At 40.4% G+C, this 23,211-nt stretch overlaps 3 protein-coding genes across 4 annotated transcripts; 1 reads left to right on the forward strand and 2 right to left on the reverse strand.

Annotated features, from left to right (window-relative positions):
• Window positions 1-204: 204 nt before the first annotated feature.
• On the reverse strand, window positions 205-687 carry LOC145798048 (uncharacterized). Its single transcript, XM_082885502.1, has one exon. It carries the CDS (start codon window positions 685-687, stop codon window positions 205-207), a length of 483 nt encoding a protein of 160 aa, XP_082741628.1.
• A 3,774-nt stretch (window positions 688-4,461) lies between these two features.
• On the reverse strand, window positions 4,462-4,911 carry LOC145798049 (uncharacterized). The gene has a single exon (XM_082885503.1). The coding sequence runs from the start codon at window positions 4,909-4,911 to the stop codon at window positions 4,462-4,464; it is 450 nt and encodes a 149-aa protein (XP_082741629.1).
• Window positions 4,912-10,092: 5,181 nt separating this feature from the next.
• Window positions 10,093-11,959, forward strand: PDF1 (protodermal factor 1). Of its 2 annotated transcripts, XM_082883490.1 has the most exons (4): window positions 10,093-10,438; window positions 10,860-10,891; window positions 10,943-11,280; window positions 11,388-11,959. In XM_082883490.1, exons 1-4 carry the CDS (start codon window positions 10,276-10,278, stop codon window positions 11,716-11,718), a joined length of 864 nt encoding a protein of 287 aa, XP_082739616.1. In that variant the 5' UTR covers window positions 10,093-10,275; the 3' UTR covers window positions 11,719-11,959. The 2 variants fall into 2 exon arrangements, with proteins under 2 accessions (XP_082739616.1, XP_028085887.2); XM_028230086.2 differs by having other exon boundaries at window positions 10,860-11,280.
• Window positions 11,960-23,211: the final 11,252 nt, after the last annotated feature.

Below are 23,211 nucleotides of genomic sequence, written 5' to 3' on the forward strand. Positions count from 1 at the left end.
TTTCCGTTTGGTGAACACCAAAGCTATTTCCGTTTGGTAAGTACCAAAGCTAATTCCGTTTGATAAACATCAAACCTATTTCCGTTTGGTGAACACCAAAGCTAATTACAAAAATTTTGATAAATTTGAGGGAAGTGGAGAGGCATATGCATTGGTCAAGAGACAAATGTCTTTACATTCTGATAGAGAAGTTGAGGTACAATTCTATTGATAATATTTCTTGAGATTTGCTACATTCCAGGGCCAAGGTATGGCTCTGCCTTTGAGATCTTCTAGGTAGTAAGCTCCATTTCCAGAAACAACTGTGACTTTGTATGGACCTTCCCAGTTAAGGCCAAGTTTTCCTTCACCAGGCACCCTTTTGTGATCCATAACTTTCCTCAAAACCAGCTCTCCAGGTGTGAATTGTCTTGGGAAAACTTTTTGGTTGAAACTTTTGATGTGCTGCTGTTGATATGCTACAAGTCTGATCAGTACGGCTTCTCTTCGGCCTTCTGACATATCCAATGCTTTACTTGTGCTTTCAAACAGTTCAGACCGGAGGGTTGGGAGACTTACTTCGAGTGGGATAATGGCCTCCATTTCATAAGTTAAAGAGTAAGGTGTTTCCCCCGTTGAGCGCTGTACTGTGGTTTTGGTAAGCCCATAGTACGTGGGGTAACTCTTTAACCCATTTTCCTTTTGCATATTCGAGCCGCTTCTTTACTCCATTGATGATGGTTTTTTTTGACGCTTCTGCCTGCCCATTACTTTATGGGTAGCCTGGAGAAGAGTTCCGATATTCGATTCTGAGGTCGGCACAAAACTTTCTGAAGATCTTTCTATCAAACTGTGTTCCATTATCTGCAATCAGTACCCGCGAGATGCCGAAATGGACCACGACGTTCTTCATGACAAACCGTTTTGTGTCTGCTTCTTTGATACTTGCCAGGGCTTCGACTTCAACCCACTTAGTGAAATAGTCAGTTGCAGCGATGAAGAATCGCCTGTTCCCAGTGCCTCGTGCCAACGGTCCGACAATATCCAGACCTCATTGGGCAAAGGGCCATGGATTGGTGAGTGGAGTGAGAGTTTTGCCTAGTTGATGAATTAGTGGAAGAAACCTCTGACATTTATCGCATTGTTAAACGTACTACTGTACATTTTGTTGCATCCGTGGCCACCAGTACCCGTGAGTGAGGGCTCAGTGCGCCAGCGACCTTCCGTTAACGTGGCATCCACAAATTCTATCATGAATTTCATAGAGAACATTTTCGACCAGATTTGAATGCACGCATAAAAAGTAAGAACCGAGATAAGAACGTCTGTATAACTTTCCAGATAGTGAGACCCAGAATCGAGCTAACCTATGTTGGATTTTGTTGGCTTCCTTTTTATCTTCGGGGAGAGTGCTAGATTTCAGAAAAGCAAGTATCGGATCCATCCAGCTTGGCTCTGGGTTGCTGTAGAGGACTGGAGATGCAATGCTTGGTTCTAGCACGAACTCAACCCAAACTTTTCTAGTGTCTTTGTTATCTACTGATGAGCCAAGGCAGGCCAGAGCATCAGCATGGCTATTTTTGTCCCGACTAATTCATTCCACTCGTATAGATCAAAATTTTTTGAGCAGATCCTTGGCTTTGCCTGCATACATAGCCATTCTTTCGTCTCGTGATTCACTGACCCCACAAAGCTAGTTTACCACCAATTAAGAATCGCTGAAAACAAGAAGTTGCTCTGCACTGAAGTATTCGGCACTGCGTAAACCAGCCAACAGTGATTCGTATTCCGTCTCATTATTAGAAGCCTTCTAGCCGAGCCTAAGAGCTTGCTCCCAAATAAACCCTTTTGGTGACATAAGTACTACCCCTGCTCTCGAACCTCGGTTATTGGATGATCCGTCGACATAGAGCTGCCAAATGTTTCCAATAAAGAGTTTTCATGGTTCTGAAGTGCATTGTTTTCCAGTTCGGTGGTGCGTGGCACCTGTGTCGCAATGGAGTTCTCAGGCTTGGTACTCTAGGTGGGAGCGAATTCTGTGATGAAATCTGCCAAGACCTGGGCCTTGATTGCTGTCCTGGATTGATATCGAATGTCAAACTCACCAAGTTCTACCGCCCATTTTGTTGTTCGGCTAGAGAAATCAACTCGGCTGAAGACAGATCTGAAGGGGAATTCAGTGAGGACATTGATAGTATGCCCCTAGAAGTAATGTTGCAACTTTCTTGAGGCGATAAGCAATGCGTAAGCTAACTTTTCCAAGGGTAGATACCGTGTCTCGGCATCTAGTAGAGTCTTGGTAACATAGTATACTGGCCTCTATTCCTTGTTAACTTCTCGAATCAATACCGCGCTTACGACATGGTCTGAGACTGCCAGATATAAGTACAGTTCCTCCCCTGGTTCTGGAGTGGACAGAAAATGTGGTGCACTGAGGTATCTTTTGAGACTTTGCAATGCTTCGGTACACTCAGGACTCCATTCAAATGCTACCTTTTTTCTTAGTAGCTGGAAGAAGGGCTTCATCCGATCTGAAGACTTGCTGATGAACCGATTCAGGGCGACCGCCATTTTGGCCAACTTCTGTAGCTCTTTAGCCTTTGTTGGTACTTCAAGCTCTTGTATTGCTTTGATTTGGTCCGAATTTGCCTCGATTCCTCTATGAGTGACCATGTACCCCAAGAACTTCCATGTTCCTACCTTCAAAGCGCATTTCGAGGCATTAAGGCGAAGTTGATGGTTTTTCAGGATATTAAAGACTTCTCTTAAGTCTCCAAGGTGGTTTGTAGCGAGCTTGCTTTTTACTACCATATCATCTATATAAGCTTCCATGGTTTTTCCAAGTTAGTCCTTGAACATTCAAGTGACCATTCGCTGGTAGGTTGCCCTGGCGTTCTTAAGGCTGAACGACATTACTTTGTAACAATAAGTGCCCCTTGGAGTGATAAACGCTGTCTTCTCCTGATCTGGGCCGAACAGTGGTATCTGGTGATAACCACTATAAGTATCTAGAAAGCTCATATGCTCATGGCTTGCTATTGAATCCACTGGTTGATCGATGCGAGGTAGAGGAAAACTATCCTTGGGACAAGCTCTATTCAGGCAGGTGAAATCAACACAGACTCTCCATTTTCCGTTCTTCTTTTTTACTATAACTATGTTGGACAGCCATTGTGGGTATTGAACTTCTCTAATTGCTCCTGATGCTAGGAGCTTTTCGACTTCGGCAATTACCGCTTCAGTGTGCTCAACTGAGGATCTCTGACTTTTCTGCACAACAGGCCGAGCAGAGGGATTGATGTTGAGTTTGTGGCAAGAAAATTCTGGATTCAACCATAGAGTATCATATGCTGACCATGCGAATACCTCCATATTTTCCCTCAGCAATTCAAGTAGCTGAAGTTTCTTATCAGTGCCTAGCGAGGTACCGATAAAGAAGTGCTTTTCTGGATCATCCTCTTTTACCAAGACTTTCTCCAAATCCTCTACCATCTTTTCTTCTGGGGTTTCTCCTACATTTTCTAAGACTAGTTGTTCGACCACTTCCACTATCTGTACCCGGTTGCAAAGTTGTTTAGCCTTCATTGCCGCCATGAAGCAATGTTTGGACGCAACCTGATCCCTTGAAATCTGCTCTACTCCATGTTCTGTTGGAAAACGGATGACCTGGTGGTAGGTTGAAGGGACCGCCTCCATTTGGTGAATCCATGGTCGGGCGAGTATGGCGTTGTAAGGAGAAGGTGTGTTAAAAACTAAAAACTCTATCTGGAGGGTTTTCGTTTCTGCCACAACCGGCAACACTATTCTGCCAAGTGGCCACTCTGGTTGTGAATTGAAGCCAACTAAGAGAGCTACAGCTGGGGTGAGGTGCTACTCAGAGAGACTGAGCTTTCTGAACAAGTCATAATACAATATGTCTGTTACACTGCCTTGATCTACCAGGACTTGTTTTACGTCAAACCGTTTTCCAATTCCCACAGTTATAATCAGTGCATTAGTATGTAGGTGCTATATGCCTTCTAAATCCTTTCTAGTAAACGAAACAGTGCACAAAGGGGACTTGGGTACTGTGCGTACCTTTTTTGATGCGGGCTCTACTGACATGACCTGCTGAATTTGCATAGCCTTAGCAATTTCTTCTTCTAGCGCCTCTTCGCGCTTCTGGGTCGTTGTTCTATGAATCACATTTATTACCAGCCGAGGTAATGTAGTCTCGGAGGTGTCCAGCTGCTACTAGGTCTTCCAGGTGTTGCTTCAGTACTTTGCAATTTTTAGTCATATGCCCCTGTCTTGGTGATAAGTGCATCTGAGCTTTTGATTACGCCGAGCCGGATCTCCCAACATTTTCAGTGACCAAATAAAGAAGGGCTCTCTCTTGATCTTTTTCAAGGTATGATAGATTGGTTCTTTGAATACGGTCACGACTGCTTCGTGAGATTTGGACTTGTCCACCTCGTTCACTATGAGTCCCCGGTGTTCCCTTCAGTTCGTTCTCTTCTTGTGCCGAGCACTTTGTTCTGCTGGTGCTACCTTGATAGGGATCTGGTCATCTTCGAGGCGAGCGTACTGCTCAATCCTGGCACACAAATTCTTCAGTGCTATGGCCGGGCGCTTGGTAAGTGACTGTCTCAACTTACTTTCCGGGCGCAGACCATGTTTGAAGGACATAACAGCCATCTGCTCACTGCAAACGTTTTCCTCTAAATCATTGTACTCTTCCCAATACCTCATAGCATAATTGCGCAGCGCTTCTTCCTGTTCCTTTCGGAGACCGAACAGTGTATCCGGCTCTTTCAAGATCTTTGTGTTGGAGACGAACCTGGCTAAGAACTCTTCAGAGAGCTGCTTCCAATCATAAATTGATCCAGCGGGGAGTCGATCGAACGATTGGAGTCTGGATTCTCCCAAGCTGGACGAGAAGACTTTGCACATCAGTGCTTCCTCTCAGCTCGATAGGGACATCATCTATCTATAATGGTTGATGTGCGTCAATGGGTTTGGCTTCCCATCGTACGACGTGAATTTTGGCAGGGTGAATTTCTTGGGAGGTCTCGTGGCCTCGATTTCAAGGGAGAATGGGGGAGGAGACAAGCTTATCCAACGCTCGGTGCTCTCTCTGGAGGATGGTACGGTCTAGATGATCTCGACGTTGCTAATTCTGTTTGTTGCCAATCAGCCAAGTACGAAGGTCTTGAGGAGGGTACTCAGTCTGTTGGCTAACCATTTTTTGCCTTTTAGCCTTTCACCGGCATGACCCACGGGTGTGGCTGCTCGCCACCTCACTTTGTACTGGGATTGGCTGGCTCTGTTTCCCAGATTCATTTCTAGGGATCTTCTTCACCGGTGGTTCTCTAGATGAGCTTCTCTGTCACAGGCGAGAGGTCTCTGCCGCAGGTGAGAGGTCTCTACATCGGTCCTCTTCTCCGTCGGGTCAGCACCCTTTTGAGTTGCGCTTTTAGCTCCTGTATCTCCATCCCCATGGAGTCTATGATTCGATCTTTGTAATCATTTTCCAGAAGAAAGTGACGAGAAGAACCTCCAGCGAAGGGCAGTCGATGCTCAACAGATTCGGGGATCTAGTTATTGTTCCCGATTTTTTCTTTTAAGACTGTTGGGAGTGCCAAGTCTTTGTCCTTTGTCTTTTCCGTTTATGGAGTATGTGCCGAATATGGGATGTCCACAATCCCCATCACCGGAATCGAGTGCAGAGCTCTGAGGCAAAGTTTCCACGTTCACCGCAGCAATTGTGCGTACTGAATACCGTACTTGATGATTGTGGATCGGAGCTTCGCACTTGATTAGACTGTCCAAGAATTGAGGCCCTGCAACAAGAAGCACCGTCAGAGCTGCCCAGCCGGGGTTGGCCGAATAGCCCCTCCGGTGTGGGAATAAGTAATCGAGGAAGGAGAAAGATGCTCCCTAAGTGTAGAGAGTTCAGTTTAGATTAGTTACCTTCAATGTGAAGTTAGTGTGGTTTATATAGAACTCCTTGCTTGTTGTCCAAGATAGTTTCACGGAGCTCTGGTGCTGCCAAGTTTCCTTTTAGCATTCATCAAGGTGGAGGATCATCTGGTAGTTGTCAAAGGGTGCATATATTCATTGTAGTCATGCTGATAACAAACCACATTCCTCTGGTTTAACTATTTTCGTAATTCTAGGTGTAGGGGACCAGCTGAGGTGGCATTTTGCACATGCATATACTCACAGCTTCCACGTTTTTGTGAAAGGTTCCCTCGGCTCGGTACCGTTGTACCTCAGTTCGGCCTTTTGCGAGACTACTGTAGGGATGGGTTCACCCATTTTGATATCTGTGTATGGAACTTGGCCCCACTTTGGTTCTGATGATGGGTTCGACCCATTAGTTCGGCCCATAGAATGAGTCCTACAGCTCGGCTCCAGCCTAGTATCGCAGCTGGACTGGCCTTTCCACTGCGAGTTGAGCCCAAGTGCTTGAGGACTTGGGTGGACTGTTGGTAATGGGGTTGGGCTTGGTTGGGTTGCCCACATGCTCATCTGACCGATTTGGATTTGGGCTTAGGAGATTGGATCGGCCCAAGGCTTGGATTCGACCCATTTCATATCTAGCCCCTTCATCGATGAGCCTCACACACACACACATCAAGAGCCAAGATCAAATTGGGGGTCATGGAACCCCTAAAAAAGAAAGTCTTAAACATTTCTGTTTAACAATTAATGGGTAAATTATCTGTGACACACCCTCAACTATCATTGAATATTATTTTACCGTCTCCATTAGAAGATTGTACATTTTAACCCCCCTAAAACACACAAAAACTCATGCTATGGTGAGGTAATTACCACCCACCATGCACTGGCAGCTATGTGATTCTTCATTTCTCTCATGAATCAGGGTTGAGCTTCATGTGTGAGAATTAAAAGACACATAATTCATGTAGTTTGTACCTTCTTTTCATTTGGCTCTTTGGTTTTGCTTGCAACTAAGAACTCCTTCGGCAACTATATATTTTAATTAAAAAGTTAAAAAATCATTATAAGTTGTTATATCACTCTTTCTACTTTTCTGATATCTTTTTGTAAGAAATTAAAAAATTATTAAAATAATTTGTTTCCAAATGAGACCTTAGTATTTTTTAGCCTTGCCTGGTCAGCCTCTAAGGTTGCATGGTCCTTTTTTTTTTAAACTTAAATAAGTTGTTTATGTCTCACAAAATTATAAGCAAACGCTATACTAATCATTCTGATATATTTTCAAACTAAAAAAGTTAGAAGTAATCTTATAAACTTCACCAAAGACCATTATATAGTATTGATATCGTAATCCATCACATAATAGGGGAATGTGACGGATGTTACCATTTTGTTCTGTGAAGCAGATTTGGGGGAAATGGTCAATATAAAACGAATTCTCAGGTGTTTTGAAGTCTTGTCAGGATTAATTTTAACAAAAGTGTGGTCTGTGGGGTAGGGATTCCAGATGAGTTGGGTCAAGATTTTGCATGTAGGTTGAATTGTAAATTCCAGAAATTGCCCATCAAATACTTGGGGCTGCCTTTAGGGGCCAGCCCAAGAAGTAGCAGAACTTGGCGGCCAGTGATTGATAAGTGTAAACAAAGGCTTGCTTCTTGGAAGAGGAGATATCTATCATTTGCAGGTCGGCTAACTTTGATTAAGTCTGTCCTTACCAGCTTACCTATATTTTATCTCTTAATATTTAAGATGCCTGAGATGGTAGCAAAAAAGATGGAAAGCATTCAGTCTGGTTTTCTTTGGGGTGGCTCAGATTTGAGGAGGAAAGTGCATTTGGTGAAATGGGAGGATGTTTCTAAAAGTAAAAACATAGGAGGGTTGGGTGTTAAGAGAATTAGAATTATGAATGTATGCCTTTTACTGAAGTGGTGGTGGAGGTTTGGTACTGAAGAGAACTCTCTTTGGAAGGATGTTATATGTGGTAAGTACAGGGAGTTAGGTGGGGCATGGTTTCCTTCTAATGAGAGGGTAGCACTTTCTCCAAGATATGGGCTGACATTATTTACACTGTGGCTTCTAGGGCAGAGCTTATGCAGTTTTTTAAGAGCAATGCTATGGTCAAGATTGGAGATGGCAGAAGAATTAGATTTTGGTCTGATTGTTGGGCAGAGGGCGTCTGTCTTAGAGATGAATTTCCTAGGCTATACTCCCTATCAGTTGACAAGCAAGGGTCTGTATTCATGTTTCACAGCAATAGAGATGTATATGGGAATTGGGTGTTTAATTTTAGGAGGCCCCTCTTTGCCTAGGAGGAAAAAGAATTAAGTAGATTGCTACAGCATCTAAGTAGCCCCCTTTTGCTCAGAGCTAATGTTGCTAACTGTCTGACTTGGAATGCTACTTCATCTGGCGGCTTTAGTGTATCATTTGTCTATCAGTGGTTTGAATTGGGCTTTGGGTCTAATAGTTTGATCTCTACTTGGTTGTGGAAGGCCCCTGCTCCACCAAGAGCACTATTCTTTGGTTGGTTGGTTTGGAGGGGAAGAATCAAATCTGCTAGTTATTTGCATAGGATTGGTATCCTCAATGCCAATGTTGATGTCTGCTGTGTTTTCTGCAAAGAAGGGGAGGAAACTATTAATCATGTGTTACTTCACTGCCCTTATGTGTGGCTGATTTGGTCTTATTTTGTCAAAAGGTGGGGGATGCAGTGGGTTTCACCTGGTTCGGTTCAGAGTGCTCTTCAATGGTGGTATGGTTGTAGAATAAGGCAAATTGAAAAGAAGTTGTGGAGTGTAATACCATATGCTATTTTCTGGTCAATATGGAAACAGAGGAACGACTCTGTGTTCAATGGGGTGGAACCTAATTTCGTTGCTCTGTGTGAAACCATTGAGGTACGAATTGCTTTGTGGGTTAAATCCTATGTCCCAGCTTTGAACTACACTGTCCATGATCTGGTGCATAATCTGCAGCAGATTAGAAAGTGCTTGCCTCAGGAGTTCATGCAGCAGATTGCTCTGGTAACTTATAGAGCTGGAAGGTAATATAGGATTGGAATTATGGTGTCTTTTGGTAGCTCAACAGAGTTGATGTCTGTTGTTCTGGTCTTGATGATTAGCCCTGGGGTGTTCTGGTTGCATGCTGATGAGGTGCTCTGGTTGTTTGGGTTCTATCTCCTTATTGTCATGTTTGGACTGGGTCATTTATGGGGGATGCTCTGTCGGCAGTAAGGTTTGGGGGATGCTATATATCCTGGTTAATCTGATCTGCTTGGTGGAGAGGTTGCCATGCTATGTTGAAAGGTAGGCTGAGCTGCATCAGGTACACTGGTTGGTGTTGCATCAGAAATGGAATTTGAGCTGCAACTGGTTTTGATGAATCTTCTGAGGAGTGATGCATACAATTGGAATGCTGCAACTGTGCTGTTTTGGTGTCTAATCTACCTGTTCTGTTGTGGTGCTGTGCTGTTGGTCTGTGTGAATGAGGTGTTCTTGGTGAATGCTACGATCAGGTGCGTCAGATGTTTTTGCTGCTGTGTTCGATTAAACAAAAATGGGGCTTGGATTGATTGAAGGGCTGATGGAGTTGTTTTGAATGAAGGGCTGCGGTAGATTATCTCCTGATCTGTTTGGTGTTTGGAGGTTTTGGAGGTTTTGGTGCTTGGTTGGGCTGTTGTAGAGCCACAGCCTGGAAGGGCTGCTGGTTTTAATCTCTTTGGTTTTCTTGCTTTTGCTTTGTGCGTTGGTTTCTCACCAACTAGGATGTTGGAGCTTCTTATAGCTCCAAGCTCCTCTTTATTGATGTAAATTGTTTTTTCCATCAATAAAGTCTTCTTTTTGCCTATAAAAAAAAAAAAATAGGGGAATGTGACATTTGTGCATGCCCATGTCAAGTATTGGCAGTATGGTCATAATATAAATTTATATATATATATATATATATAGAGAGAGAGAGAGAGAGAGAGAGAGAGAGAGAGAAAAAGAAAGAAAGAGAGAGAGAGAGACATAAGATGAGAAACATGTTAGAATTGTTTAAATCATAGTTTAGTTATGCTAAGATTTTGAATCTGTGGAGTACCAAGACCGTGCTAGAAATGTTTATTTGAGACTCATCTTTTGTATGTTATATATTCACTGCAAGCAATGAATGGTCCTTTAAATGCAGCTGCAAATAATCAACTAACCCACATACTCCTCTACCTGCTTATTTACTTCCCTCTTCTGTCCACTCTTTATATTCACCTCTCCTTCTGAAAGCACTCTTCATCTCTCACACTCAGACCACCTCTTTCCCTTCTTTCCTTGCTTTTTCTTCTCGGTGAGGTATCTTTGAAAGCAGACAGAGATGGAGAGGGAGAGAAACATTCAACAGACTTCTCTGCTCATGTGGACTTTGGTTGCTGCTTTGCTGTCTCAGAACTTGCTCATTCCTGTCATGTCTATTATTAGTGCTGATGATCAAAAGAACTATTACTCTCCAGACCCACATACAGGAACCCCTCCATCCGGTCTCTCTCTCTCTCTCTCACACACACACACACACACACACACACACAAACACACAACTTGGGAGTCTCATGGTTTGTTTTATCACTGTTTTTAGTTCTTGCAGTATAGCAACTTTTTTAGATAGACATGTCTTTCATTAGTTCTTTCTAACTATTTTAGCTGTATTTGGAAGAAAATTTGTCACCATCAACTACGGGTGAGTGACCATAGATTTGCAGCTCCCATAGCTAAATACACAACCTAAGACTGAATACTGTAGATACCTCTATAATAATAGTTTTAAATTTAGCAATCGCCCGCTGATGAAAATTGTTAGTTTTAATTGCCCCACCAAAAACAGGGGGAAAATGAAAAATAAATAAAAGATAATAAAAGAAAAGAACGACACTCGGGCTAAGACGGTGGTTTTACTGGTTGCAGGTTCACATGGAAGTCCACCACATGGCGGTGGAGGTAGCTATGGAAGCACACCACCCTCTCACGGAACCCCATCACATGGAGGCGGTAGCTATGGAAGCACACCACCCTCTCATGGAGGCGGAGGTAGCTATGGAGGTACACCACCTTCGAACTGTGGAAACCCACCAAGCGGAGGACATTATGATCCTACGCCAGCCCCTCCAACAAGCGGTGGTGGTGGTTACTACAATTCCCCTCCAACTTATGGCGGAGATACCCCACCAACACCCATCATTGAAACTCCGCCGACACCCATCATTGAAACTCCGCCAACACCCATCATTGAAACTCCACCAACCACCCCAATCATTGATCCTGGCACCCCCACAATACCCTCACCACCATTTGTCTATGATCCAAATTCACCACCTTTTACATGCAAGTAAGTTATAATTATAACAGCACGCATGAGCCTGTGAATCACAAACAATATATTGTTCCAATATAAAGCATCAACAAAATTTAATATTTTGTTTGTGAACACTGCAGTTATTGGAGGACTCACCCAGGACTCATATGGAGCGTGTTGGGATTTTGGGGGACCGTGGGCGGAGCGTTTGGTACAGCTAGTGTTCCGGGGTTTGGATCAAATCTTAGCTTGAAACAAGCACTTTTGAATGCTCGTACCGATGGGTTCGGGGCGCTCTACCGAGAAGGGACGGCTTCGTTGTTGAACTCCATGGTGGATACGAAGTTTCCTTTAACGACCAAGCAAGTCAGAGACAATTTCATGGCGGCAATTGGCTCAAACAAGGCTGCAGCGACTCAAGCCCGTCTCTTCAAGCTTGCAAATGAGGGTAGACTCAAGCCAAGAACTTAAAAGTTCAAACTATTATTCAATCAGTCAGTCAGTCACTTCTCAGTGTCTATCTAGCTATTTTCAATCTGATATTTTGTTATATGCATTTTCTTAGGTCATCGTTTGCGGGGTCACTTTTAGGATGGGATTTTATGCTTATTTCTTTCTTAGTTACCTATGATGTTACATTTTATTACGACGGATACCAACTTTATGTTTTGATTTTCAGTTATAAATAAGATTAGTGGTTTGGTTTGTGCTATCTCTATTTATGCCAACATAATAATAATATTACTTGCTAGAAATAAAGGTAACCAATCAGAGGAAAATAGCCAACTAATCAAACTTGGATCATATGCTGTCCTAAACAATGTTTGCCTGTTAATGAAATTCAACTTTCACTCCAAGTGAAAAAGCACCTGTACCTGAAGGAAATTAATTAAACTTTAATGTTCAGGCATTCCATGAAGAGTAGGCTTAAGGCTGTTGTAAGATTCAAGCTGATTCAAACAACTCTAAAAACACTAGGAATGTGTCATTAATCATACTAAATGTCAAGAATTATCATGCCCAGATTATTGTATGACCACAGATCTCAGATGTCAAAACTGGACTACATGGTTCTACAGGCAGCTAATATTTCTAAATTGTTCACTATTTATTTTGGGGAGTACAATGCAACTAATTCCTTATCCACATTACTCAGTAAGGCCAATCATGAAGTTAAGTAGGCATTAACTGTAACCTATAAAGCATGGGCACTTCAAATTAATAGTGACACGCTAAGACACATGTGAAACACGCCACTTGGCATTTCTTTTTATTATTTTCTCTGGTTTAACACTTTGGGGACATCATACAACAAGCCTCAAGACACATTTAACTTGTGCTTATTTATTTTTTAAGGATGATCTATTCATTATTAAATTAAAAGGTAAATTACACTAACTTCCTAAGAGCCTAAGAGGTTTGCAGAAAATACATCAAGCCTTAGAAGTTTAACATAATTACACCATACTCCCTTAAAATTTTAATTTATATAACACTTTGTCCAATTTTCATTAGTTATTCATTTGTAGAATGAGCATAAAAATGGTGTTAACATCTCTTTTATATTATAATATATATTTTTATTATTGACTATCTTGTGTTTACATCACATTTAAATTAGTTTCGATCACTTTAGTCTCACTAAAAAAGAGATTGATGTAATTATTCTAAATTTGTGAATTGATTTTTTTTGTAAATCTCAAAGATGGTCAATTTAATTTACCCTATATTAATTTTTTTTTGATATTTGTGATATGTAATGGTTTATTTTTGACAAAATTTTCCTTTATATGTTGAATGAAAATAAAGGTTTTAGAAGTATCATAAGAAATTCTAGATCCCAGATACACAAGCTTTTAGGGGGCCGTTTGTTTTGGGTTAAGTAGATGGGAGGGGATTAGGATGGTGGAGGTGCTATTTAATGTTGTGTTTGTTTGTAGAGTTGTGGAGGGGATTAGGATGGTGGAGGTGATATAGATGGAGGTTGGGGAGAGTATTGAGATGGAGGTTGTGGAGATGGTATTAGAAAAATAGTGAGGGGAGTATAAATTTTTTTATTTTTTTTATTTGTTATATATTAGGAATTTTTTTTATAAATATTAATGTTTAATTTTTTATATTTTTTATATTTTTTTATTTTTTTTATTATTTTATATAAAAATAATTTAACAATTCCTACACTAACAACTATCATCAAAATAAACATAATTTTACTTAATTTTCTCACTATAAATCCCCTCACTATAAATCCCTTCTATTTTACCTCTGAAAACAAACGGGACCTAGAAGTTCAACAGTCAAACCAGGGTCATACTTCCTGAGCCTCCGTTTGGGAAGTGGGTTGGCTTTTTGGCTTTTTGATTTTTTTGGCTATTTTAGCCTGGGCTAAAAAGTTTGGTTTGGGAAGGACTTTTTGGCTTTTTTAGCTTTTTTTTGTGAGAGAAGAATGCAATGATTATGGGTTGAATGTGACATTTTGTTTTTTGTGACTAAAATAACCTATTTTGTCTTTTGTAACTAAAATAACCAAAAAAGCCCCGTTTAATTCTTGCCAAACGGAGCCTGAGTACATTTAATTAGTAAGGCTACAGAAAATCTTCTTTATCTTTTATCAGGAGGTAGGAACTGTAGCAAGCAATACAACATATTTATGGCATACCTAACTTCATTAGATATCTTGCCTATCATACTGCATGCATTCAAATCAAAACAAAGGATTTTAATTACCCAAACAATAAATGCATACCAACCAAACCGAAGATAAAGAGAAGGAAAGGAGTACCTTATTAAAACATAAATTCTGATTTGTAATATAAAGACTGCTTGGTGATGTCGAAATGAACCCTTGATAAATTACACTGCTCCTCAGTTGTCCATCTTCATGATAGTCCCCAAAGTGGCATTTTGAAAAATTGTATAAATACGCACACATATATTCATACCAAAAAAATTGCTAAAAATTAACAAGTTTTTTAATTAAAAATTTATCATTTTGATTTCAATTTAAAAATTATATTTGAAAATTCTACAAAGACGTGTTTCATCATATTTTGTATACAAGATATTAGAATGCACTGCAAATAATGGTGAAGCAGATGTACGTAATGCACGGTATGACATGTGTACCCCAAACATAAAGATAGAAAACAGCAAAACTGTGGGGGTTCCGTGCCCATTAACTCCACTATGCTGAGCTGAGCTGTGGGCAGGAAGGGCATTAAATTCGAGTTGATTTTTAAAAAAGAGTTTATTATACCGAAAACGCCTCAATTAGTGAATATCACTTCACCCTTCTTGTCTCTGAACATGAATATTTTAACTCCAATTATAAAATTGTATTACTTTCAATCCCTCTAGACCACCTCCAAAAGAAGTGTATTTGTATTTGTGATGCCTTCATAATTTTCATAATTTTCAAAAATGAAGGAGTTAAAATAATATTCAGGGATAGTTGAGGGGTCTTGGTGTTATTAACCCTTTAAAAAATGTTGTAATTCTGGAGCTTATAAGCAAGTTCAGGCACCATTTTCTAGCAAACTCTTATGCTTCATCCATTTGTCAAAAATTGTTCCCAGAAAAAGTATTCAAAGTAGGAAAAATAAAAAGTTAACTTGTTTTCCAGCGTGTCTCCATTTGTCAAGAAAAGGAAAGTGTATTGTTCAAATTTTGTGTTTTTTGCATGGCATATTTTGAGAGAAAACTATACGAGTCTCACAACTTCCTTACTAATTGAACAAAAAAAGAAAAAAAAAAAAAAGGAAAATTAAAAATAAGTTTCACTTTTATAAAATTTTTATAAATTCATGAAAAAACTTATAACTGTAATTATGAAAATTGATAAGCTTTCCCATTGATTTGCAATTATTTTTGAAAACTTACACTCAATTGTAATTTTCCTAAAAAAAATTATGGAAATACTTCATTCTCTTTTGCCGCTCTCACTCTTATTGGATCTCCAATAGGCTCTTCAAAGGAGATGGTAATGGATCTCCAATAAGCTCTTCAAAAGAGATTTGTTGACTATTCCCGACAACATAAAAGAGTGTTAGAGATAAAATGTTTTAGTCTTTAAAAGTAAAAATTTTGTTACAAAAGATATTAAGGGATCAATTTCTATTGTCATGAAGATAGTCGTTAAAAGGTCGTCCCGAAAAGTCAAAAATAAGGCTTTTAGCGACAAAATTTTGAAAATATCACTAATAAATAGAGTTTAGGGACAAAATAATTTGATCTCAAAATTGTTTATTTTTTGAGACAAAAAATTTGGTTCCAAAAGGATGATAATTCATCACTAATGTCTAATTTTCGTTACTAAAAATATAATAACGACACTTTTTGCAACAAAAATATTTGGTCCCTAAAAAATAATTTTATTCTTAAATTTTGATTTCTAAAACCTTAATTTTTTGTAGTGATTGTAGCTAGCTCACTCATCTATTTTAATCCCTCCAACGAGCTGGCTATTATATTAGCTATTTTAACAAAATTCTTCTAGCTTTTATTTGGAGAGCATTTGGAAGTTCTTTAAAGTTTAAACAGTTTGTGTGGATCGGCAAGTAAAATAAAAAGTAACGCTGGAGCACATAAATGGAGGGGAAAAAATATTTAGGTAAAATAAAAAGGATAAATTACCAATAGGTCATAATAATTGAACTTAATTCCCACCAAGTCCTATTGAAAATAAGTCTTGGTAAAATTGTCACTAAAAATAATTTTTTTGTGATAATTCTTTACATACATTGCTAAAAATTGACAATTAGTGACTTTTTTTGTCATGATTTTTATAAATTGTCGTTAAAACTTACAATTAGTAACTTTTTTTATGATAAATTTTTCCCTTAGGGCCTATAAGACAACAAGTCTACTTATTAGAATCTACACGTAAATACCCCAAATAAAAAAAAGTATACTTTTATAGTTTAAGTAACGAAAAATAGCATTGGTTGAAGTAATCTTAAGAACCCTTCTAATTGCTACACATCACCCGAGTAGTTGCTAAAATGTTGGTTTCAAAACAACCAAATGAATCAAGAGCCCAATTGTAAGTGTAATTTAAGTGGTTTAAAAACCAGCGAAAGAAGGGAAAAGAGAGGGGAGTTCGGATCCTTGATCGCCCTCTCCAGCGGCCTTTCCTGCAGCGCCTCAAAACGATGTCGTTTTGGGGTCCAAAAAAGAAAAAAAGAAAGAAAGAAAAAAAAGAAGAGACAGAGAAGGAAATGGGTCTTCCTTGGGGATGAGGATTTGTTGGGTTTCTTCTGATCAACTCTCAAGGCTCTCATGGAAGCAGAGATCTTCTAATTCTTCTCATTGGCTTCATCTATCTCTATCTACTGTTGTCTGCACTCTTTACTAATGAAGTGTCCCCTCTGCAAATCATACAAATTTGAATAACCCCAAAAACAAAGATCAAAATTTTGTAAGAGAACAAAAAAATCAATCCTGTTTGGTTGCAGAGAAAATGTAATGATAATAGATCAAATTAAAATTTTGGGTTTGAATTTCCCATATTGAGAGCAAACTCTCTAGGGTCCAATCAATTTTTTTTTTTTTTTTTTTTTTTTTTTGGCATTTCTCAATTTTCAAAGACCAAAATAAGAAACATTTACTACAAATTTTCCCTTTCATTTGACTTGGTTTTCTCCACATCCAAACACAGTAAACGGAAACATAAACTAGGGTTCTCAAATTCAAAAGAAGAGAGAGAGAGAGAGAGAGAGAGAGAGAATGGAACAAACCTGTACATGAAGATGTCTTTGTTGTCAAACATTTCACATGAAACCCTCACCCGCAACCACCACACACCAAAATCTCTTTCTCCAGCAGCGAAGGCGAAGCAGCGTCGAGGGTTTCGCGTTGAGAGGGCAGAGGGGGTTGGAAATTGGTACCGAGTTTGGGTAAATCTGCGAACTCCATTGTTAAAGGGAAAAAAAGTTTCAATCCTCCTCCTCTCCTCTACTTCTACCCCTTCTCTTTCTCCCTCTCCGATGTGGCCAGATTGCGGCTTCCCATTAGGCCGGCGAAGCCATCTCCGACGTCTTCTCTTTTTCTTCTTCCTCCTTCTCCATTCCTCCTTCTCCTCTCTTTCTCTGCCTTTCTTTTTCCTCATTTCTTTCTTCTTTTCCCTCTTTAGGTTGCTCCTGTTCCGTCTTTTTTTTAGGCTAAATTACACTGACACCCCTTGAGGTTTATATTTATTACAGTTCCTCTCCTCACATTTTGAAAATTACATCTCCCTCCTTAAACTTTAAAGTTTCATTACAGATTTCCCCCCTCAGCAATTTAATTTTTTTAAATACCAATTTTTCCCTCACTGGATAAATTACATTGACACCCCTCACATTTTAGAGATTACAATCTCCTCCCTAAGGTTTAAAGTAGCATTACCAATTGCCCCCTTTGTTAGTATTAGTTGGAAAAAAAATTCATTGAAAAAAAAATTTAATTGGAAAAAAAATTATTTGAAAAAACAATTAATTGAAAATTTTTTTTGTTAATAAAATTTTTAAATTTATGTTTAAAAACCAACGTAAAATCATTTTTTAAGAAATAAAAAATATAAATTAATCAAAAAATGAGTTTATGTTGGTTTTTAATCAGAAATTTAAAAATTTTACTAACAATTTTTTTTTCAATTAATTGTTTTTTCAAATAATTTTTTTTCCAATTAATTTTTTTTTTCATTGAATTTTTTTTCTAACTAATACTAACAGAGGGGGCATTGGTAATGCTACTTTAAACCTTAAGGAGGAGATTATAATTTTTAAAATGTGAGGAGTGTCAATGTAATTTACCCACAGAGGACAAAATTGGTATTTAAAAAAATTAAATTGCTGAAGGGAGAAATTTGTAATGAAACTTTAAACCTCAGTTAGGGAGATGTAATTTTCAAAAGATGAGGAGAGAACTGTAATAAATATAAATCTCATGGAGTGTCAGTGTAATTTATCTTTTTTTTAATTGAAATTTAACCTCAAAACGACGTCGTTTTGGGATACCGCAAGGAGGCCGCAGAAGAGGGCGACCGGCTCAAAGAGAGGGACCGTGTTGGAAAGTAAAGCATTTCACATATAAACATAAACAAGGCAACAAACTGCAGAAACTACCCATTCACAAAGTGGGGTTTGGTTTATTCAACTACCCCACTGCCCAACATGGGTTAGTAGGGGAAAACTACCGCATTGCCTCTCTTAATATGGTAGTGGATAGTGTGCGGGGGTGATTTCCGCACTATGAAGAAGGGTTGAACTTCGTGGATGAACAGCAGGCTTTGGGAATTGAAGATCTGCACAGAATAACAAACGGTGAGGCTGCCCGACCGGGGTTTGGTCGGAAACCCCTCCGACGGTAAAGTCAGGGACTCAGGGAGAGGAAAAAGAGAGGAGAGAATACAAAGAGTGTATGTGTTAAGTGTGTGGATTTCGGATCCCTTCAGAGTGAATAGTGTTCACCTTTTATAGGAGAAGGTTGTTTGTCGTTCAAGTCCTTCTCTCTCCGCCATCTGTCCAACGTGTCTTATTCGTGGTCGTCTCCTATTGGAGAAGGACGACCACTCCGCCTGACACTCGGGTGCAGGTCTGTTTTGTTTGTTTCATTAGCGGACATCTCTCATTGGAAGAGGACGACCACTCCGCCTGCCATTCAGACGCAGGTCTGTCATATATGCACATCGTCCCTCTGCACCTCCATGTCTCCACGTTCTGTTCATACAGAGGGAGAGGAGCAGAGTTGTTTGTCTCTTGTGAACCCAAGAAAGATCTTTAGTGAATTGGGCTTCTCTAAGTTAGTCTGCTCTAGAACGGTTGTCCAACCAGGAGGTCCAACATATTGCTTAACCCACTTCAGAGTGGTTGGCTGTCCGTCCAAGAGGTCCAACATGTTGCTCAGCCCACTTCGGAGTGGTTGTCTGTCCGTCCAGGAGGTTCAACATGTTACTCAACCTACTTCGGAGTGGTTGGCTGTCCGTCCAGGAGGTCCACCGTGCTGCTCGGCCCACTTTGGAGTGACATTCGTATATTAGGCCGAGCTCCCATGATTGTCTTGCTTCGGAGCAAGTGTTGGCCATAGGGCTGAGGTCCGACCTAACTCCACCTTGGAGTGAGTATCACAATGGGCCTAGCACCAAGACTTGATCAATTTTTACCCACTTCATTTGCCCCCTGGCTTGCGCTTATGTTTGGCGAAGCGGAAGCCAATTCTGTCACAAACTTCAAAGTTTGGGCGATCATAACTTAATTTGAGCTGTGTGAGTTAGATTCAAAATTATTGTTTGGTCCAACGTTTGCGTCTGCCCAATGTTTCGTAGCTCATTTGTGCCCCCAAACTAAATGTGTCTTTACTAGCCTTGTAATTGTCTAGCTTAGTGCTTTTTCAGTCGGCTGAGCGTCGTTGCTTGACTTGAAAAAATATATACATATATATATATACACAAATTTTTCATTTTTTTCATTATTTATTTATTTATTTATTTTTGGATATATATATATTTCTAAAGTTGGACAATGGAACCGCGCACTACAATCTGCTTCACAATAGCTCAAGCATGCCTTACATAGCCAACTTCTAACTTGGTTTGATAATGTAGATGGGCAATGTTTTGTGGGCCCTACCTTGATGCCATGCATGGTTATAGGATGCCAATGTGATTTGCTGGGGAGTTGACATTGTGTTACTCTTGGTGAAATTGGCGTGGGGCCTACAAACTTGGTGCTCCACTAAATCAAACTTTTAAGCTTGCCATGGAAAAGTTTGGTGGACCATGTGTCGTCCTTCATGCTTTAATCACAGTATGCATGTGTTTGCTTGGTTGGTTTGCACGTTGGTTAACCGAGCAGGACATTGGAGGCCGAACAATTCAACATTATTTAATAGGCTTATTCTGTCCCTACTTGAGAAACATTGGCTCTGTTTGTTCGGTCCCACTGCCTCTATGCTTGGTCGTCCAGACTTTATTCCTTTGCTTTGCTCGGCCATGATTAACACTGTTTTTCTTCCTTGGTCGGTTATCAACTTTCTTCAGAGTATTTTTCTTCCTCGGTCACCTTTTTGTTCGGTGGTCATCTCTTTTCATATCCAGCAGATTATTTATTCCGTGGCCTTTGTTATTCAATCATCACAGAGTGCAACTTCCGTTTCTAGTTCGAAGTTGCCATGGCCTGTTCGGTCAGCCGAGGTCGTGCGCGGTACAAGCTTGGTCCATTGTTCATATCGAAACGTGGGGCCAATTTATGAGTCCCGTACACTTTAGCCCGGCTGGATTGTTGCTCGGCTATGGGTTTGCTGTTGGTCGGCCTTAGAAGAACAACCCACCAAATTCGCAGCTCAGTCGCTAGCTTGATTCGTTGTCATCGACGAATGAGTTCGGTCGGTTGTCGTTACTCCGTAGCTTGGTTCACACCAGCTTTCACGCTGCTCAGTGATCTCCAATTTGTGCTCGATTCATTCTTGTTCAGTTGCCTTCGTTGTCGTTAGATCGGTCGGCGCATCTACGACTTAGTTTGCTTATCTTCTTCATACTAGGGAACTAGACTTCCTGAACTTGTTTGCTCGCTAGTTTGGCAGAGTTGCCTAGTGAGGCTTCGGACACTCAACTTCCTTGCACGGCTCACCTGGAAAGTTCGGAGCTGGGCTAACTTCACACTTATCGTTATTTCAAGTGCCCTTTAGCTCGGTCTAAAATGCTTCGGCCGACTCATCCGTGAGCATCGCAGCTCGGTCGTCCATGATCTTGGCCTTGCCACCAGACCTCAAGCTCGGCCCTGACTAATGTCCTTACTCCGACTGTCGAGCCATCACGTGTCCACATTTGACTAGTTTGGGGGCTGTCAACATGACATAAAGGCAAGCCCATTTCAGAATTTGTTAATGAAAACAAGCAAACCCACCTTATTTAACACTTTCTCACTCTAGAAATCTGAATTCCAGGCCTATTTTTCCCATTTCCTTGCTGCCTCACTTTTTGACTCCAGGAGCAGCAGTACCCATTTTTGGAACAAAGCTCTGACTTTGTTTTTATTCTCACACTTTCCTTCGTTGGAACTTTAAGACAATTTAAAAAATCTGAGCTTGACCTCTAGTCCTCTTTCTATAAATCCCAAACTTTTGTTTAGAAAGGTTGGAGCTTGCACCAACAACGTGGTCTCCTCACTTTCTCACCCTAGAGAATTAGATTTTCATAGTTTGGAGACAAACCCAGCATTCTCTTCTTCTAACTTCACCTTCTGGCTTCGTTGTTTGCAACAAAAAATTATCCTCGCCGTTATATCAAGTCGGGTTTCACCAACTGGCAAACAAAGAGCCCATCTTACAACAAATATGTTCGGATTTGATCAGATATGACACGACGTAGGCCCACCGACATGTGGCTAGTCACTTTAGTTGTTTCATGCTCCTTGGCTGCAGTTCAGAATCTGGAATGTCCATCCATGCTTACAAGAAGATTGTGCCCAGAGTTAGGTCGTTCAAGTTTGACATAACCTGTGACCGAGTCGTTCTAATCTGGTGAGCAATCTCAAGCTGTTCCTCCAGTGGGAGCATCTCATTGCCTCTTGTTCACTGGGTTTTGATTTTGTAAGTTTTTGAACTCTCTCCTTCTAATAAGCTTTTCTTACTGATTTTTTGTGGACACTGTTTTGTTCAAGTTTGACATAACCTCTAATAAGCTTTTTTTTTTTTTTTTTTTTTGCTTTTTTTTTATTTAATCTTTTTTTTTTTTGCTCTTTTTATTTTATTTTATTTTTTGCTCTCCTTTTTTTTTTTTTTTTAACTCATAATTTTTCCCTTGGTTGCCACAGTGGGACTGCTTCATCGGAGAGGCTCGCCATCAAGTTCCCCTTGATTTTGGCACGGTAAGTCATAGAACCCATGTATTTCCTTTCCACCTTCACCATTACTTTTTTGGTTAAGTGTAACGTTGAGAGTCGTTTAACACACGGTTGCTCGGTCGGCCATTGTACCTCCAACCTTGCAAGTCATCCTTAGTGTAATTGCTTGGTGGAACGTCGCACCTCCAATGGGTAAGTTTCGGAACCTAGTGGACACTCTGGCAGGAATGGATGAGTTCCGCCGAGGATATAACATTCCCAATGATGTCACATTGACATTGGCGGCGGTTGACGCGGATCGGTCGTGTACAAGCACCACAATGCCCTTCTGAATTGCCTCCATCGTAGAGGAGGGTGTTAGGTTTCCGTTGAACCCTTTGTTGCGTCGATTCTTTTCTTATTTTGAACTTACACTAATGCAAATATCAATGAACACATTTAGAGTGGTAAACGGTGTCTCGGTCTTGAACGACCTCTTAGACTTGGACTTGGGTATTTGGGATATCCTTCATTGCTACTCCTTGTGTCATAATAAAGGCGGTAAAACTTATTATGTCAAATTTCGGTCGTTGGACCTCCAACTCGTTACTGAACTTCCTGATAATGACAAGCATTGCTCTGATTTCCTTCAAGTCGGAGGTAATTGGGAGTTTGCGGCCGAGGAGGTAGGCCGATTGAAGCGGGTTCCACGAGAGAACGGCCACCCAGGTCATTCTTTATTTTAGTTTCCTTTTATCCATTCGCTTATCGCCTATGACTTTTTTCTTTGTTAAAGTGTTATTGTTCGTACTTGCAGGTTCAAAGAAGCTAAAAAGGAGGTCGGAGAAAGAGCATCCGAGGGATATCAAAGTTGCACTAAGGTACGAAGATCGGTCGGCCTCGCAGTTGCTTAACTATGTGCGAACTTACAGACATGTCATCCAACGGAAACCCAAAGTAAACAACTTCTCGAGGGACTCACTTGAGATTGAAACCGAAGAACAAGTTGGCCAAACTGCTGGAGCTTCCTCTTCCGCAGTCGTTTGTTCATCAAGTGGACCACTCAGTAGAGGCTACTCTCCGTCGCCAGACTTAGCAAGCGAAATGGCTCGTCGCCAAAAGCTCAATCTTGATGCCTTAGTCTTTGGATCTGATGATGAGGACC

Source organism: Camellia sinensis, chromosome 8, assembly GCF_055761805.1.
Source record: "Camellia sinensis isolate YWXY chromosome 8, ASM5576180v1, whole genome shotgun sequence".
Lineage (NCBI taxonomy): Eukaryota > Viridiplantae > Streptophyta > Magnoliopsida > Ericales > Theaceae > Camellia > Camellia sinensis.